Source organism: Lichenostomus cassidix, chromosome 24, assembly GCF_008360975.1.
Source record: "Lichenostomus cassidix isolate B80296 chromosome 24, HeHo_3.0, whole genome shotgun sequence".
Taxonomy (NCBI): Eukaryota; Metazoa; Chordata; class Aves; order Passeriformes; family Meliphagidae; genus Lichenostomus; species Lichenostomus cassidix.
In genome coordinates, this window is record NC_139504.1 from 149424 (window position 1) to 166668 (window position 17245).

The 17245-nt window shown below is 45.1% G+C and overlaps 1 protein-coding gene across 5 annotated transcripts in view; it reads left to right on the forward strand.

Annotated features, from left to right (window-relative positions):
• Nucleotides 1-17245, forward strand: part of APLP2 (amyloid beta precursor like protein 2) — a 46021-nt gene that overhangs the window by 26278 nt on the left and 2498 nt on the right. Inside the window, exons 4-16 of one of the 5 annotated variants that reach the window (XM_085081971.1) lie at nucleotides 91-203; nucleotides 1729-1904; nucleotides 2772-2989; nucleotides 4560-4727; nucleotides 6688-6803; nucleotides 7392-7466; nucleotides 8637-8795; nucleotides 9227-9355; nucleotides 11698-11797; nucleotides 12325-12495; nucleotides 13077-13112; nucleotides 15836-15918; nucleotides 16732-16806. In XM_085081971.1, the coding sequence (XP_084938097.1) occupies nucleotides 91-203; nucleotides 1729-1904; nucleotides 2772-2989; nucleotides 4560-4727; nucleotides 6688-6803; nucleotides 7392-7466; nucleotides 8637-8795; nucleotides 9227-9355; nucleotides 11698-11797; nucleotides 12325-12495; nucleotides 13077-13112; nucleotides 15836-15918; nucleotides 16732-16806 (1619 nt within the window). The remainder of the gene's footprint in view (nucleotides 1-90; nucleotides 204-1728; nucleotides 1905-2771; nucleotides 2990-4559; nucleotides 4728-6687; nucleotides 6804-7391; nucleotides 7467-8636; nucleotides 8796-9226; nucleotides 9356-11697; nucleotides 11798-12324; nucleotides 12496-13076; nucleotides 13113-15835; nucleotides 15919-16731; nucleotides 16807-17245) is intronic. The other 4 variants (XM_085081973.1, XM_085081974.1, XM_085081975.1 and 1 more) reach the window with 4 other exon arrangements.

Genomic DNA, 17245 nt, shown 5'->3' on the forward strand with positions numbered 1-17245 from the left:
CACACAGTGCACTTTGGGGGAGTTCTGATGGAGCCTTTATTTGCTGTTGGAAGCTGGACAAATGTGAACTGTGGCCATTGTGTTTTTCAGTGGGTGAGTTTGTAAGCGATGTCCTGCTGGTTCCTGAGAAATGCCGGTTCTTCCACAAGGAGCGCATGGATGTGTGCGAAAGCCACCAGCACTGGCACACTGTGGCAAAAGAGGTAATGGAGCCACTGGGACAGGAATGTTTATTCTAGATCTGTCCGCTTGTATGCCTGCAGTGTTGGAGCATAGCAGTGTTTCTCTCTGGGTTGCTATTCCCAAGTTTCAGTCAATAAACTGAGGCAGACAGCAAGGAAATAAAAATATAAAAGCACTCAAGTGACTTAAAAAACCTGTGTAGCCAGTTGGGTTATTCTTCATGATAAGCTGTCCTAAACAGCTTATCCATAACATAGAACTACGAGTTGAAATCAGCTCTCTGGCATCCTGCTTTAACCAATGGTTCATCCCTCTTTCTTTTCTCTTTCCAGGGAGATACAGTGGGCATAGGGTAGTTCCGATTTTTCTTGCACATTTTGCTTTAACATACCTGCTGCTGCTAGGGATTTGGTTGGGGGGGGCTTGCCTGAGAGCAATCTGAGTTTTGTTGAGACTGATTAGTGGAGGTTTTACATAAGAGATGGATTATATTCTCAGGATAAATCTAGCCCATGTTTTGGTGGGGGGGTTGTGGTTTTTCATCTGACTAGCTAAACTGTTGCAAAAGCTCTGCACTCCCATTTGAAGCAGATCATGACAGAATGTGCATGCCAAAAAACAAGAACATGACAGAATGTGCATGTTTTGCATTTTGTAGAAGAAACAATTGTAGAAACAGCAACACAAGGACCAGTTGTTAACCAGATGATGTTAAGGATGGTCCACTTAAAATTCCTATTTCTTTAAAATCTTGTGATCAAAAATCTGTCTAAATAAAGCTATACTAGAGGAATTGCCTTTTAATTAAGGATAAACTTGTTCATGGCTAGAAAACTGAAAAATCATTTGTTTTAAATGTAGTTTGAGAACTTTTCCAACAATATTTGGCTCATTTAATATCCATGCTGTAACAAGCAAAGCACAAAAGGGTTCTGATGGCCATGATAAAGCTTCTATTCATTCTTTTCTGGGCACCTCAAAGCCAAGTATTTCCTTAGCTTAAGAGAAATGTATAGACATAATGTCTGAGCATAGTTTACATTTGGCTTTTTCTTGAATTATCTGATTGATTTTCATCTACAGCATGATAAAATAATCTTGACACAAAGTTCTTTTGAGCAATTATTCACTTGCTCTAATGTAAAGTTCAATATATAAAGTTTAATGAAATGGCCAGCCCAGGAAAGCAAACACCCTTTCTGGTTCTTTCAAGTGCTCTCCCTTCAGTTGGCACAAAATGTTTAGGTTTTTTTTCCTGAAATTTGCCAGGCTGACAAACCAGCAGTTGTTGGGACCACGGTGTTAACGTTAACACCAGGAAGTACTGAGTGGTTCTTAATCTGGGACTTTTCTGGAGGTTTGGTTTTTTTTTTACACTACAAGTTTCAAGTCCACTTTCCTTTGATGTTCAGATTTAGGTCATTATGTTGCTGTTGTTTTTGCCGTAAAATTTAAACGATTCTTGGGGTCTCTGATAGGCAAACTTGAGCTTTATCCAAAGGAATAGGACGATGCTAAACTGACACGGATGGGCTCTGCTTTCAGGCCTGTCTGACAGAAGGGATGATCCTGCACAGCTACGGGATGCTGCTGCCCTGCGGAGTGGACCAGTTCCACGGAACAGAATATGTGTGCTGTCCTCAGACTAAGATTGTGGATGAGGCTCTGTCCAAAGAGGAAGATGATGAGGATGAGGATGAAGACTATGACCTCTATAAGAGGTAGAGTTCTTACTGGTGTAGATGTTGACAGATTTGTACATGAAGCTGCTGCTTGGGAATATTTCACACAGCAGCTCCCTAGTGGTGAGAATTGAGTGAATTTCTGTGCTGCTCAGTTTTCTAAAAGAGTGTCCTGAGCCTGAAGAGGACAAATTACTTCAATGCTCCTTTTACTGGAGGAGCTAAACACCCCCTTTCCCTTCATCACTGCAGAGAATTGGGGTCATTCAGCCTGGAGAAGGCTGGGAGACCTTAGAGCCCATTTCAATGCCTAAACGGGCTCCAAGAGAGCTGGAGAGGGTCTTTGGACAAGGACCTGTGTGGACAGGGCAAGGGGGAATGGCTTCACCCTGCCAGAGGATAGGGTTAGATGGATATTGGTAAAAAATCCTTCCCTGTGAGGGTGGTGAGGTCCCAGCTCAGGTTGCCCAGAGCAGCTGTGGCTGCCCCTGGATCCCTGAAAGTGTCCAAGTCAGGTTGGACAAAGCTTGGACCAACCTGGGATAGTGGGAGGTGTTCCTGCCCATGGCAGGGGGTGGAACAAGATGGGCTTTAAGATCCCTTCCAACCCAAACCATTGTGGGATTCTACAGTAGGAGCCTGCCCCATAGATAGACTTACACTCACTGAAAAATGGAAAGAGGCCACATGAAGCCAGAGCCATGGAGAAGCTCTGCATGCAGTAGCAGGAGTGTCTGTAATGAGGGATGTCCCACTGGTGTGGGTGATGGGCTATTGAATAGTTGGTACACTTGTTTTTCCCATTTCTGGTGTTCCTAGGACAGATGGAAAGAGAATCATTATTCTGGTACATCCAGAAGGTGATTAGCCTTAACTTTACCCCCTAACTTATCCATGTCCCTCCAGTGAGTTCCCTACAGAGGCAGGTGTAGAAGACTTCACAGGAACAGCTGTGGAGGAAGATGAGGATGAGGATGATGAAGGGGAAGAGGAGGAGGACGTGGTGGAAGACCGTGATTACTACTATGACAGCTACAAGGTTGACGACTACAATGAAGAGTCCCCCACAGAGCCCAGCAGTGACAATGCTGTGGCTGAAAAAGAAGTGAGCAGTGACATGAAATGTAAGACACATTCCAGTCCAGAGGCCTCCTGCTCCCTTGAGATCGTTCCTGTTGTCTGTCACTTAGTGATGGGGTTTTGATCAAGTCAATAAATGCCACTTCAAAGTTTTATTTGTCAGATAAGTTAGCAAACAGAGGAAAGCTGATGATGCTTATGTTTCAAGTGTTGAAATTAACTTTGTAGCGCATGGGCCATATGTTTCCAGATAAGCAGCAGTTCTGCTGGCAGGAAGCCCAGTGTTTGGCACCTTGAACAAGCACCTCCATGAAAGTACAGTGATGAGTCAGAAAAGCCGTATCTACAAATTTTGGAAAATCTTAAGGGGACATTTGGGGTACACTGTAAATTTAAAATCTGGTGGTTTATATAATTTTAAAATGAAGAAGCTAAAAGTGGTGGGCCAGGTGCCATCTGGTCATATAAGGGTGAGGAACATCCTTGGTGCTGCCTTTGCATAAACACCTCTCTTCCACTAAAGAAAGTCAGCCAGCACAACTGGCCCAACTTTATTATATATTAAGATATACTTTCTGTATATCTACTGTGCTGATGGCAGCTTCTGTTGAGTGGTAGATGCCCTCACAGAGGGCTGATGGTGTGGTGCCTCAGCATTATGTGATGTCCTACACTTTGCATGTAGAAGTGTCTGCAGAGGAGGGAGGAGCAGTGAGAATGCAATTCAATTAGCTACAGATCACTGAATCATTGCCAGCAGCTCTTGCATCTTTTTGGTAAAATGCCAGCATGCTGCAGATAATGTTCCTTGCTAAAGCAAGGCTTAGCTCATGTGTGTACAGGGCTGCTACAGATTTGCATGTGTTGTAAGAGGCTTGGAGAAATATGATTGGGGTGTCTGTTTTGGGGGTACACAGTCTTTTTTCCCTGAAGTACCACGAACAGTTGCTAATTCATACACTATATTTGCTCTCTTGCCTCAAAACAGCCCAGCTGCTATTGCTGGCTTGCCATGAAGCATTCCCTGTGCCACGGCTGCATGGAGTTTTAATATTTGGTGTATAGATGTTTCAAACCTTAAAACCTCAGTGTCTGAGGCTGGCATGGAGATCACTCCCTTTGTTTAGCCTGGTTTTTCACTTACTCTTGCATCTCCCCTTAAGATGTGCACTGTCTGTCTAGGCAGAGTGCAACAGGACATCCTTGGATGCTTTGGGCAGCCCTATTGGACTGGCTTTCCATGCTGTTCATTTTATAGATGGAGGCTCTCCCACTGGGGCATAATGGTGTGGCATCAGCAGAACAGATTCCTGCTGTCCCAGCCCCTGGCTGTGGAGAAATCTCTCACAGATTAGAGCTCCATGTAGTTACAGAGTGAGCTGCTAGGCTATCTCCAGAGCACCACGTGCAGGTATCTCCCTGAACAGCTTGTGGTGGATGCTTTGGAGTGTTAAACCCTGCAGAATTGACAGAAGCCCTTGGGTCAGTGCAACAGCAATACTGAGGCTGGTGCCTCAGAGGAAGGGGTGAAGTAGAGCCACCTCTGCATGATGTAAATCGCTTGGCAAGGCACGTGCTCCTCACCAGTTCATGTTCTCACCCGTCTCCACACAGCTGTCTGCTCCCAGGAGGCCATGACAGGGCCCTGCCGGGCTGTGATGCCTCGTTGGTACTTCGATCCTAACAAGAGAAAATGCATTCGCTTTATATATGGAGGCTGCGGAGGCAACAGGAACAATTTTGAGTCAGAGGAGTATTGTATGGCTGTGTGTAAAAAGATGAGTAAGTCCTGCCTCCTACTGGCCTTTTGCAGCTGGCCACTGTCTGTCTGGCGTGTGGTGTCTCCTCCTCCTTGCCTTGGGCAATAGAGGACCCGTCTGTAGCTTATCCCTTTGGTTCTGGTGTCTGTCCCTTTGCAGCAGTCTCCTCCCGTTTCCACTTCCCTAGGTCCATAGGGTGATTGTTCTTGGGGAAAGTGGCCCTCACCATATGCTATCTGTGTTCCCTGGTGCCTTGCAGCTCTTGCTGAGGGCTCAGCTGTCCTCTTCCAGATCTGTAGCAAGGGACCAGGGGCTGTCTCTGACCTCTTGCCTAAATAGCTTTTTAATCCAAATATACATAAGGAAGCCCTTGCTTTCCCCCCATTGTGTTACCATGCATATGTTCAACAGTCGGTCCTGAAAAGCAGGCTGCTGTTCTCCTGGTACTAGGCATTTTCTTGCTAGTTTAATTTTGGAAAATACCACAAAAATAGTATAGAATTCCGATTCCCATTTTCAGCTTGGTATGAGATATGAATCACAGCTCAATCCCTGTGTTTTTGAGTGCTTAAGGTTTTTGGCACCAATTTCAACTGGCTGTTATGTCAGATGATAAAACTACCAAAAACATTTTAACCTCCTTATTAATCTTGTTGTTGAGCTCCAGCACTTCCACTTCAGCTACCATTAAGGTATTTTGAAAGGCTTTTTGTGTTATCTGGGGCTTGGCAGCCTGACTGTACAGCCATAATCCTGTTTACAAAATGTGCTTCATGCAAGAGCTTTAGATTGGGCTGATCTAACTGAGGCGGTGAAAGAAAAGATGCGGATGTCAGGAGCTTTTTGTACAAAAGTTTGTCCTGTTACAGAAGGATTTGGGACTGTGAAGAGAGTTCTCTGTGTCCAAGCCTGGTTCAGAAGCCAGGAGCAGGCTCAGAATACAGGACTGATGTGACATTGTCACTTGCATGCAACAATAGTGCCTATGCTGTATGTTGTTATTATTTTCCCCCAGTTAGAGGGAAGGATGGTGGATGTAGTGCATGCCAAACTCTTATCCTGTGTTCATGCTGAAGTGCCAGGTAATTTTTTTCTGGAGCATGCTGTATTTAATGACGGGTTGACGGTTTTTTCCACCCAACTAACTAATGTGGATATGAGGTTGCCTTAACTGTCCCTTTGTGCCCTCCCTCAGGCAAAGGGCAACAACAGAGTGCATCATGTTTGCCACAGGTCTTTCAGGAGGGCTCTGGGATGTGTAGTTCCTAAAACTGTAGCACAGGAGCATGTTCAGCACTTCCTGAACTGCAGTATATGGAATACAGACCCCCTGATGTGGATTCTGCAGATGCTTGAAGTTTATCAGTTCTGAAATTTTGTTTCTCCCCTTGTCGAATTTGGATGTCTTGAAGTTACAAACCGTCCAGTGTATTGGACAAGTCACTTCGTCACATGGAGCCTCCCTCTGTTGCTGTCTTGTCTAATATCATTGCCTGTAAGTCCTGCATGGTGCATCTGGTAGGGAAGCTAGGTTTGAAGTGTAAAATACTGGTTTTGTGCAGATTTATTGTCAACTGCTGTAATCATATTAATGATGTCTGGAGCCAGCTTGTCAGTGAACAGCTAATGCACAGAATGTCACTTAGACCATCCAATGCCAATGTGAAAGGGAAGAGAAAAGGAGTTCCTTATCCTGCCATGCTAGACACTGTGCTTCTGGAGCTGAGTGCTGCTCACCTCAGCACTGAGCAGGCCAAACAGTGCTGAGCCATGGTCATCGCTGCCTTTTGGGCTGATGGAGCTGATGTTGGACAGAAAATTGGCACTGTAAAGATTCCAAAATGGACTCTGGAAGATGATGGTTCAGTAGGCTCAGCTTGCCAGATGATTAATTAGGCAGGCATGGAGATTCCTCTCCCTGCCCTCTGCAATCCAGGATCCTGGGTTTCCAACGCTCTGCTTACCCTTTCTTCTTCATGCAGTGCCGACTGATGATGTGGATGTCTACTTTGAAACCCCTGCTGATGACAATGAGCATGCCCGCTTCCAGAAGGCCAAGGAGCAGCTGGAAGTCAGGCACCACAACCGCATGGATCGGGTGAGTGTCAGCCTTCAGGCTTTGTGCTGTGCGGTTGTTCATGTGTGGGGTTGCTGCCCCTGTTTTACTGGAAAAATTGGTGGTGAAGTTACTTGCCTTCCAGTTTCCAGCTTTCCATGTGTTTCTTTCAGTATGACCACACCATAGCAGTCAGATTTTTATTTCTCCAATGTTGGGAGAGAGGAATTAGATTAGATGCTGGGAAGAAATTCTTTACTCAGAGGCTGCTGAAGCCCTGGCACAGGTTGCCCAGAGAGGTTGTGGATTCCCCATACCTGCAAGTATTTAAGGCCAGGTTGGACAGGGTCTGGAGTCATCTGATTTAGTAGAAGGTGTCCTTGCCCATGGCAGGGGGTGGAACAAGATGAGCTTTAAGGTCCCTTCCAGCCCAAACCCTTCTGGGATTCTGTGAAGCTTGGCTTGTTGTTCAAAGGGATTAAGTGCTATGTTTAAACCCCACAACAGCTCTTTTGTGCCTTCAAAACCCAGCCAGGCTGTGCTAGGATCTGCCTGTGAAGGCAAATCAGCTCATAAAGATCAGATTTAAATCTGTGTCTTGTTCATGTGTACTGTTCTTTTCCTGTCCAGGTTAAAAAGGAATGGGAGGAAGCAGAACACCAGGCTGTAAATCTCCCCAAGGCAGAAAGGCAGACTCTGATCCAGGTAAGAGTGAAAGGATTTAAAGAGGGAAGTTAGTGAGAGAGATTGCAATATTCAGAGCCAAAAGACAACTGAGATGCTGCTCTGTCAACAGCTGCCTTTTAGAGGAGGTTTGATTCAATTGCTTGCTTTGTTCTTAAAACTGGAGAACAAAGCAAGCAATTGTCATCTGATATTATGCCAGGTCCTTTCCTAGATACACTAGTAGAAAGTGATCTTGCCCCTCAAGAGTAGCACCACCAGAGCCAAACTGTAATTTCAGACCTTTGGCCTGTTTTGCACTAGCCGCTGGCCTCAGAGCCTGGTTCAGAGTCAGCCTTGGCTTTCTGGACACACATTTCCTGCTTGGGCGGACTTAGTGAAAACTGCTTAGACAGCAGATAAAGCTGGTTTGCTGCCAAAATGCCAATCTTGTGCCTTTTGAGGAGAGTTCAGTTGGACTGTGAAGTTAATTGGGGTATTCGCAGTGTGGGATCATGAGGGGAAGGCTCTTCTGGCAGTGGCAACTCTGAATTTCTCTCAAACCAGTGTACAACTAAAGTGACTGACTCCAGCTTTTAAGCCCACTTTTGATTTTTATCCTGGAACACAGTTTTCTCTCTGCATTTTTTAATACAAGTCTCTGTTTGGAACTGTGTGCAAATCCAAGAATTTTTCATTATCTCTGTTGAAACATAACACTTAGTGGACTGTTCTGGTTGGTTTGGAGATGAGGGTTATGACCTTTTAAAAAGAATACAGAGATATTTGATCTGAAGGTGTGTGCTGATGGAAAATTCCCCATGCAATACCTTTGTGAACTTTTGCAAATTCAAATTAATGGCTCCAGGCTGAAGGGATCAATCCCCTTTTCATATTGCAGGGTCGAGGGAAAGTTAATATGTATGCCAGTTGTTCACCACAGACCGGATCTCCTAGCCTCAACATGGTCTTTATGTGCAAGGTCATTTTCCCTCTTCAGACCTTTGAAATGGCTTCTGAGGGGCGTTTGGGAGGCAAATTGTCACTATGGAATTTGCAGAGATGAAATCTGCATCAGCATTTTTCCGTGCCTTTCTCTCCTAACTGTAAATAAGTTGGAAATGGAGTTAGACAGTCTTTGTTAGTTCTAAGGGGTTACAGGAATTACTGATCACACGGTGCATTTCACACAGATTACTTTCTTTGTTCTAGCACTTCCAGGCCATGGTGAAATCTCTGGAGAAAGAAGCAGCGAGTGAGAAGCAGCAGCTGGTGGAGACTCACCTGGCTCGTGTGGAAGCCATGCTGAATGATCGCCGTCGCATTGCCCTGGAGAACTACCTGGCTGCCCTGCAGGCTGACCCACCACGTGTGAGTCTCTCCCCAGCACATTTTTCCAGTAGGATAGCACTGGGCAGGATGGAAGGTGGAAGTGTCTTGGTGAGAAGATTGCCTGTGACTTGCAGAAAGTGGGAATTGGTTCTGCATTGTGGGAGTTGGTGCTGCAGACTTAGCAGTGGGTCTGTAATTGGCTCCCTCTCCTTCCTGCCTGTGGAGAAAACCCTGTGCTTTGTTTGGTGTCCATAAGGCACAGTTTATAAGGTGTGGTGTTCTGAGTCAAACAGACTTAAAATTAAGTGTTCTAAGTCAAACAGGCTTAATTAAAAAAATATATCTAGGGGGTGAGGGCAGGTGACAGATCTGTCCAGCACCAAAGTAGGTTCATACCTGAAGGGCTGTTTTCAGCTGTGGGTTTGGGTTGACTGCAGTGGTTTGACCTGTTCCCTGCTCCCGTCCCGCAGCCCCACCGCATCCTGCAGGCCCTGAAGCGCTATGTCCGTGCTGAGAACAAGGACCGGCTGCACACCATCCGCCACTACCAGCATGTCCTGGCGGTGGATCCAGAGAAGGCTGCACAGATGAAATCCCAGGTATGGGCAGATTTCAGTCAAGGGCGCCATTGTTGCCCAGCCCTGACTGTCAGAGGATCTGGAAGCTGTGTGTTGCTGGGTACTACAGCAACTTCATTCTTGAGGAGCTCTCCCTCTCTCCTGTGCTTATTTCCTGTCACCAGATACACTCCCTGCATGTTTTTCCATAGTGCCTGACTCTGTTAAAAATTCAAGCTCTGATTTATACGTTGTTGGTCACAGTGACAAGTTGAGGGGTTTAGAGCTAGGTCAGTATCTGTTCTATGATTCCTTTTATCAAGCACTCCTGAAATTACTTGCTGAGGACTTGGTTATCTTGAACAGACTTTCTGACTTCTTCCAAGTGTCTATGTATTTCTTTCCTTAGGCTTGTTCTTCGTAGTGCCTATGCTCTGGGTTTGTGGGAATTCACTTGTGCCTCTGTAGAGTTATTGCCTGGTTTCCAAAGCATAATTCATAACCCTTTCCAAGCACTTGATCATTGTTGTTAGCTTTATGAGAAAGTCTGGTTTTGATGAACTTATATTGTACTGTTGCACGTTTTACCGTATTTTACTTCTGAACAGCCAGAAAATCCTTTTCCTTCTGCAGGTAGTGTATGTGAATATGCTGCTTCAAACCTGGCTATTGTACTTGTAAGACTGCTTGCAGTTACTTGGCAAATCATTGGAATTATGTCCTGATACTAATTTTCACTTGTTTAAAAATGGTGAAAGATGTGCTGAAAAGCCCAACTGATTCAAAATTCAAATCAAGAATGGCCTGTTAACACTAAAAGATCGGTTTGGAAGCGTGTGCCCTTTCTCGGGTTCAGAGAGAACTCACTGTCCAGTTGCAGCTTCAGGAGTAGTTGCAAACTAGTCGGAGTTTGTGACTGCTGGGCATGGTGCTTTGGAGTACCTTTGAATTCTGCAATGCACAAAAGATAAGAAGAAGAATGGAGAACTGCAGGGAGACAGTGCAGTGGAGCACATCCAAGAGGAAGAAATAGGCACTCAGGAAAAAAGGCATAAAAATTGTATAAGCAGGAGGTAAAAATATCCTGAGTTAAGGGTAGGACAGGGACTGAAGCCTGTTGCTGTCACCTCTGGTGAGGGGAAGAGTGGTGTCACAGTGATTTTCCAGAAGCAAGCCTCACACCAGGAGGTGGCAGATCCCATGGGTTTGGCCTTGTTTCTGGGTACTGGCAGTGACCCTTTACATCATGTATCCTGGGTTGTCTCCCACTGCTTGTGGAATTCTTGTTAAGCTGCATGTCCCCAGGAGGAGTGGTGGCAGCTGTGGTGGTCATGATGGTTCTTGGCTCTCCATGTGGAATTTGTGGTCTCGTTTTCAGAGACATGTCAAGCAGAGTCTGGCCCAGAGCTTTGTTCTGCTGCTGCCACAGCCCAGGAGGGAGTGTGTGAACTGTGTTCTTAAGCTAAACCCTAAACAGTCCTTAATTCATTTTGAAGGCTGCAGTGTCAACAAATCACCATGTGAGGGATGTGGATGATGCAGTTCAATTTCCATTCCCTTTACTTTCCAGATGCACTTTAAGCTCCTCAGTCGATTCCCTTGATTGACAAGCTGCCACATGCAAAATGAAATTGTTTTCATCCTTGGTCTTAAAGGTTAGGCGCACATCAGACTGTAAAGCAGGTCCATCTGACTCTTAGGCTTTTTGTGGTGTTTGGCCATCCATATAAATGTTTTCCTGGCTCTTCATGATCCCTGATTATGCAGCACCCTCTTCAGGTCAGGCCTGACTTCACCGCTGGATTTAATGTGCTTGGGCAGAGTGATTTGAGTTTGCCCAGAGCTTGAATGTATTTCTCAAAGGAAGGGGGAACACTGCTGCCAGTGAGTGGATGTATGATAAACGCAATGCCACAGTTGGTTTGAAAGGCACCTTTGTTCTGAAACCAGAGCTGATAAAAAACCCTGTCTGCTCCTTTTGCCTGTATCTTTTCTAGGAGTCAGAAATTATAATCCATTTAATAAAGCACTCACTTGTAGCTGCTGCAGGAGATGAATTATGGCTATGTTTGGCATATGGGAAATACCAGCTTTGGTGGCATTTTGGTGTTTCCAGTGGAGAGCTGATTACAGCGAGAGTCAGCTGAATTGTCTCTCTCACTCCCAACATTTCCCGGACTACTGAGAGCACCATGTACAGACGGCCAGTTCCAGTGAAGCGTGAGAGCATCTGTCAGAGAATTGGATTGGATGGATTTGTGTCCCCTATTGCCTGCCATGACAGATCCACCAGTAATAGATATTTTATTGAGTAAGGAAAGAGCTGGTACTGTGAAGTGACTGACAGTCTTTGCCTACTCCAACACGCTCTTGTACATCTGCAGGTGATGACACATCTTCATGTGATTGAGGAGCGGATGAATCAAAGCTTGTCTCTGCTCTACAAGGTTCCATATGTGGCTGAAGAAATCCAGGATGAGATTGGTGAGTGTGTGTGCCAGCCCCCTGCTGCTGTGTTAAGACTCCAAGATTTTATATCCAGAGCTCCCAAAAGATTGCTCTCCTTTAAGGAGGTGCTCTTGACAATGAGCACTTGGACTTGGACTCAGGGAAGATACTCTCTGGATGCTACAAAACAGCCAGTCAGAATAGCTTGTTCCCAAGAATTTTCACTGTCCATTAAAAAAAAAAATCAGTGTTCAGAATAGCAAAGCTGTCTCTCTAAGGGAGATGAAAAAGATCCATAAAAAAACCCCAGATGTTTTCTTCCTTTGTAGTCTAATCCCATCTTGCCAAAATCTCTTGCTACATCAAACCTCTTAGCCCTTATTTGAATGTATTTCTAAGCAACGCCTTTGCTGGGAATTCCAGATATGCAAGATAAAGTAACCTGGCAGCCCTGAGCAGTGTTCCCCTGCAGCCCTGCCTCAGCCTGGTTCAAACCATCTGGCCCTCTAGGTCCATGCCAGGTTTTGTGCAGTTCGTGTAATAATTCCTCTTATTTCTTTCAGATGAGCTGCTTCAGGAACAACGTGCAGACATGGATCAGTTCACATCTTCCATTTCTGAGTCCCAGGTGGATGTCAGAGTCAGCTCTGAGGAGAGTGAAGAAATTCCCCTGGATGGCAAACCTTTCCGCCCATTCCAGGTGAAAACCTTCCCAGCCTTGCCTGAAAGCGAAGGTATGTGGAACTGAACGTTGGGTTCACTGGTGGTTTTCCTTAGCCAGTAGGCTCAGCTGGAACAGAGAAAGCTCCATCCCTTTGGGTGATTTAGAGTAAAGCAGTCACCCTGACAGGATCCCTCACTCACTGGAGAAGCAGTGCTGCGAGTAATGTCCACTGAGCTGCTCTCTTGATTTTCTGATTCTTCTCTTTGCAGAATTGTCCTCTCTCTTTTCATTTTGCAGAAAGTGTTAAGTTTTTGCAGTGTGGCTTGATTCTGGAATTAATTTTCAGTCTTTCACAAAAAACACTCTCGTATAATGTTAAAAATGTTTGTGCTGTGACTTGCTGAAGGACTGCAGGAATTCCCCCCCTTTTTTTTTAATACCTGTATCCATTTTTTTTGTATCATTGGGTGTTGACAGCTGGTGTGTGTGTGTGTATTTATTTTAAAAGTGCTTGAACAGAGTCCTGAGCTTAAACCTGTAGACTAAAAGCTTTTCCCAGGGTCTGAGTCAGAAATCATGCACAAGCCTTTTTTCCTTTCTCTCTTAATCTCCTTTCTCTGCTATTTTTGTTTTTGTTTTCCCTTCTGCTAGATTCTCAGCCGGATTTGTACCATCCAATGAAAAAAGGTTGGTTCCAAGCTGCTCCCTCACAGTGCTTTCAGTCACTCTCCTACCTCCTCAGTGTGTTTGATAGCTTCATTTTAGTTCCATATTCACCTTGATTTTCATTTCCCTGCTCTCACTTAGATCACAGTAACCTTCAGTTTTGCTTGTTTAGGCCTAGTGTTAAAGAAGCCAGCTAGTCTGAGCATCTAATTGTGTGTGTGTTCTTCCCTGATGGGCTCACAAGGGTCTCGGAGTGCCTGGAGTGGCTCTTAGCCCTTGGGAAAGGTGGCCTTGGCCAGTGTCTGCAGTGGTGTTTTGCATCTCTCCATGTGTGGCACTTCTCAGATTAAATCCTGCTGTGCTGCTGGGGAATAGTCCAGAGGCTCTTCTGCCTCCTGTCCTTGATGCCCCACAACACCACTACACTAGGAATGGGTGTTCTTCAGGAGACAGGCTGTTTCCCCTCTAAATGTCCTCATGGAGTGCACCTAGTATGAGACAGATAAATCAGGAGATTCCTTCTCTGTGTTTGTGGTTTCCTTGGCATCACCTTCCCACATGTAGCATCTCTCCATACCAGCAAAGTGTGTGTGGTTTTCCCTTTCTCCCTTAGCTCAGGATTATTTATTTAGCTCAGGCTAAAAAGGGGCTTTAAGAGCAGCGTAGAATTATTAGCATTAAATAATGTCTCTGGTAGTGATAGGGAATCAGGGAAAGGTCAATAGAAATGGAAGGCTCTTGCGGAGCAGTGCTACATGAGCTGTGTGTGGAGTAAACCCGGTGTTTTAATCTGTCTTTGGTTCCAAATATATTGTGTAGACCTCAAAGGAGAGACATGATTTTGCTAATAACGATTTCCTATGAGCACAAGTAGTTTTGTAATATGGTGAGGCCAAATAGCTTGAAACTATTCTTGTTATCTGTGTTTCTCTACAAATGTAAGTCACCTTCATCCCTCTTGTGGAACAGTGTACAGCTAATTCAGTGTGCTGACTGCTCTGGCAAGAATTGGGACAGACTTTAGTTTAATTTTTTTTTGTATTAAATTTTTGGACAACTGCTTTTTTGTTTTGAAGATGATACATTTGTGCTAGTTCTCCCTGTCTGGGTAAATGTAAGAGTCTCTGATGACCTGGGGACATGATTGTCCTACACTTGTTCCTTCTCTCCCTTCTCTTTCCATTGAATTGCTTGAGGGCTTTGAGGGTGTTTTGGATTTGGTGGGGGGGGTTGAATTTTGTGCAGGTGCGTGGGTTTGGGTTTTTTTCCCTAGGTGGTATATAATTTAAACTGTGCCTTTGAGCTACATAGAACTGTGTCTGTTAGTTGGTAGAGCACCCTGAGACAAATAGCAGAGCTCAGTGCAGCAGCTGAACTCTCAGCTGTGGAGACTGTGCTGGGTTGGCTCCTGAGACTGGAATAAAGCAACCATAAGCCAAAAGCTGACACAGTGGTTCTGTACAAACTATTTGTGGCTGGTCTCTCCCGAAAATCCCAATCACTGATTTCCATAATAACATGACCTGCTTTGACAGTTGTGAGAAGTCAGACTGGCAGTCTTGGCCATGCATGGAATCTGATTATTGCCTCCAAAGAAAAATGTGATGCGCTGAAACCAGAGATGCTTCATAGTGAAATGTTATTTCCGTGGCATTTTCAGGCAATAAAAGCCTGTCACTGTAAAAACTTGCCTTGGAGCCAAGTTTTTTTCTTGCATCTCATCAAAGAACATGCTGCCAATTCCAGCAGCAGTTGACACCTCGGGCACCTTTCAAACTCAGCAGGTTGTGCAAGGCGGGGGATTTGCAGTCACCAGCAAAGCCTGGAGTGCTGTAGTAGAATTTCCCCCACATCATTGGAAAGATCCCCTTGCAGGTTTGAGGCTTTGCTGTCCTCCTTTTTCACTAGTGAGCCACAGGTCATCCCATTGTCCCTACTGCCAGTGGAACACTGATGTTTTCCTAACATGCTGTGCTATGTCAGGTCAGGGCAGTTTGCATCAGACTCTCCTCTTACTGGTCTAATTTATTTATAAGTGGTTTGGATCAAAACAATTTATGCAGAGTGTTCTGTTAATTGATATTCTTCTCTTGAGCCAGTGCTGGTTCCAGCCTGGAAATGGGGTAGTAATTTTCTGGTACAAAGGCTGGTGTAGTTCTCTGCTCCTCCCTTGCCCTGGGATTTATTGTTTCTGGGCTTGTGCCAGATACGGAACAGCAGCTCATTACAGAGCCACGCTGTGTGACCTTGGAACTCTCATTCCCGAGGCTCTTGCTGATGCGCCTGATTCCAACCAAATGGGTGATGCTGAAAGCATTCCCTGTGTGCTGGCTCTTGGCAGAGGGATGTGTGTGCACTTCTGTCCAGGGTCACAGAGGGGTGTTGGTGACCCGGGGTGACATCTTCAGACGTCACTGCACTCAGTGTGTGTCTTGCCTTGTCTGGGGTCATCTAACAGAAGCACTTAACAGTGCAGTTTGTCTGGATTGACACCTTAGCCTGATTTTGGTGATGAGTCCTGTCTGCTCCTCTCATTGCCACTTCATTTCCCCTCATTAACAGACCTTCTAATCACTTGTCACTGTAGCTTGTGATATCCCTTCTGACACAGCAGCATGAGGACAGGTTAATACACAGCGGTCTGTGCAGTTAAACACACAAGCCATGGCAGCTGTACAAAGAGTAGGTGACCCTTCCAAAATGTTCCTGAGGGCTGATGGGCTCTCCTTGCTCTTTTGGTGCAGGTTCTGGCATGACCGAGCTGGATGGGCTGATTGGCGCTGAAGAAAAAGTGATTAACAGCAAGAGCAAGGTGGATGAAAATGTGGTGAGCTCTCCACCTTTATTTTATGAAGCTAAACCTGCCGTGGACACTAATTAATAGCGGTGGCTTGTTTCTATGTCTCATTCCTGCTCACAGAATGTCAGTGTATTCATTATCCATATGGTGGGGGCGAGTCATTTTGGTGACTGTTGTAGGCTCTTAATACTGATAAGCATCAGAGGGGTGGGAGGGGGAGGGAAGGAGAGAGCTTCAGATCTTTGTAAGTCTGAGAACTCTCTGATGTAGGAATGCTTTTCCCAAGCACAGACCCTTTGATGTCCCCTTATTTTCACTAGGTAGCTCACTGTCTGAACACACTGAATGCTGGTGTGTTCCGCTTATTTTTCATGGCAGGCAAGGCCTCACTTTCCTCTGAAGGTGAGTGACCCAGCAGGAATTGTCTCTATCCACAGTGTTAAGAATTCTCTAGGTTCTAGTGACAGGCATTTTGCCTCAGTTCCATGGGCTTTAAAAAAATTTAAAAGTCAGCTTTTCCGTTTCCTTTCAACACTGTTTTAAAGCCACAGGTTAGATCTTACATGACAGAAATTCTGGGTTCAAAGTTAGGATCTGTTTTTTTTTTTTTTCTCTGGGGCTTTAGATTGAGGTAGTCTGGAAATAACTAGTTGTAGTACTATCTTTGGTGGCTGCCATAAGAGCTGGAGAACATCTCACGCTGTTGAGAGCAGGGGGAGATGGTAAGTGGTCCTGAGCCTTTGCTAGTGTTCATTAAAGGTCTCTTGTCTGTCTTCCTCTTCCTTCTCCTCCCTGTTTTGTGTGGATCCTTCCATAAAACACTTCTGTGGCTGTTTTTAGGTAATTGATGAAACCCTTGATGTGAAGGAGATGATTTTCAATGCAGAGCGTGTTGGAGGGCTGGTGGATGAGCCGGTACGTTTGTGGCTGCTGAATCCAGGGCCTGGCAAATTCCTGAAGTTGGATTTTGATTCCCATTTTTACTGAATATGGGGTTTGGTGCCTGGATGCTGCTCTGAGGGCTCATGCAGAGTGAAACACACTACAGCCCTTCTGCATAAAGATGTAAACAGTGAATACACGTTAGATACTAACCTGACTCCTACTGAAAAAGTGTTTTGTGGGATAGGGAAATTATGTGGGCCAGTACCTGTCCAGAAGTACTAAGGGGGGAAAGAATTTTGTGTTTGTTATCCTTTTGATGGTATATTTAGAGGTGAAATGTTTAGGGGTGGAATACTTAGGGGTGAAATACATACACTATTTAGTGTATAATCAGTCGTATCTCGATACCACAGAGTATCAGTGCCCATGGTTTAGGTTTGTGTTCAGCAGTGCATCTCCCTCATTGCTT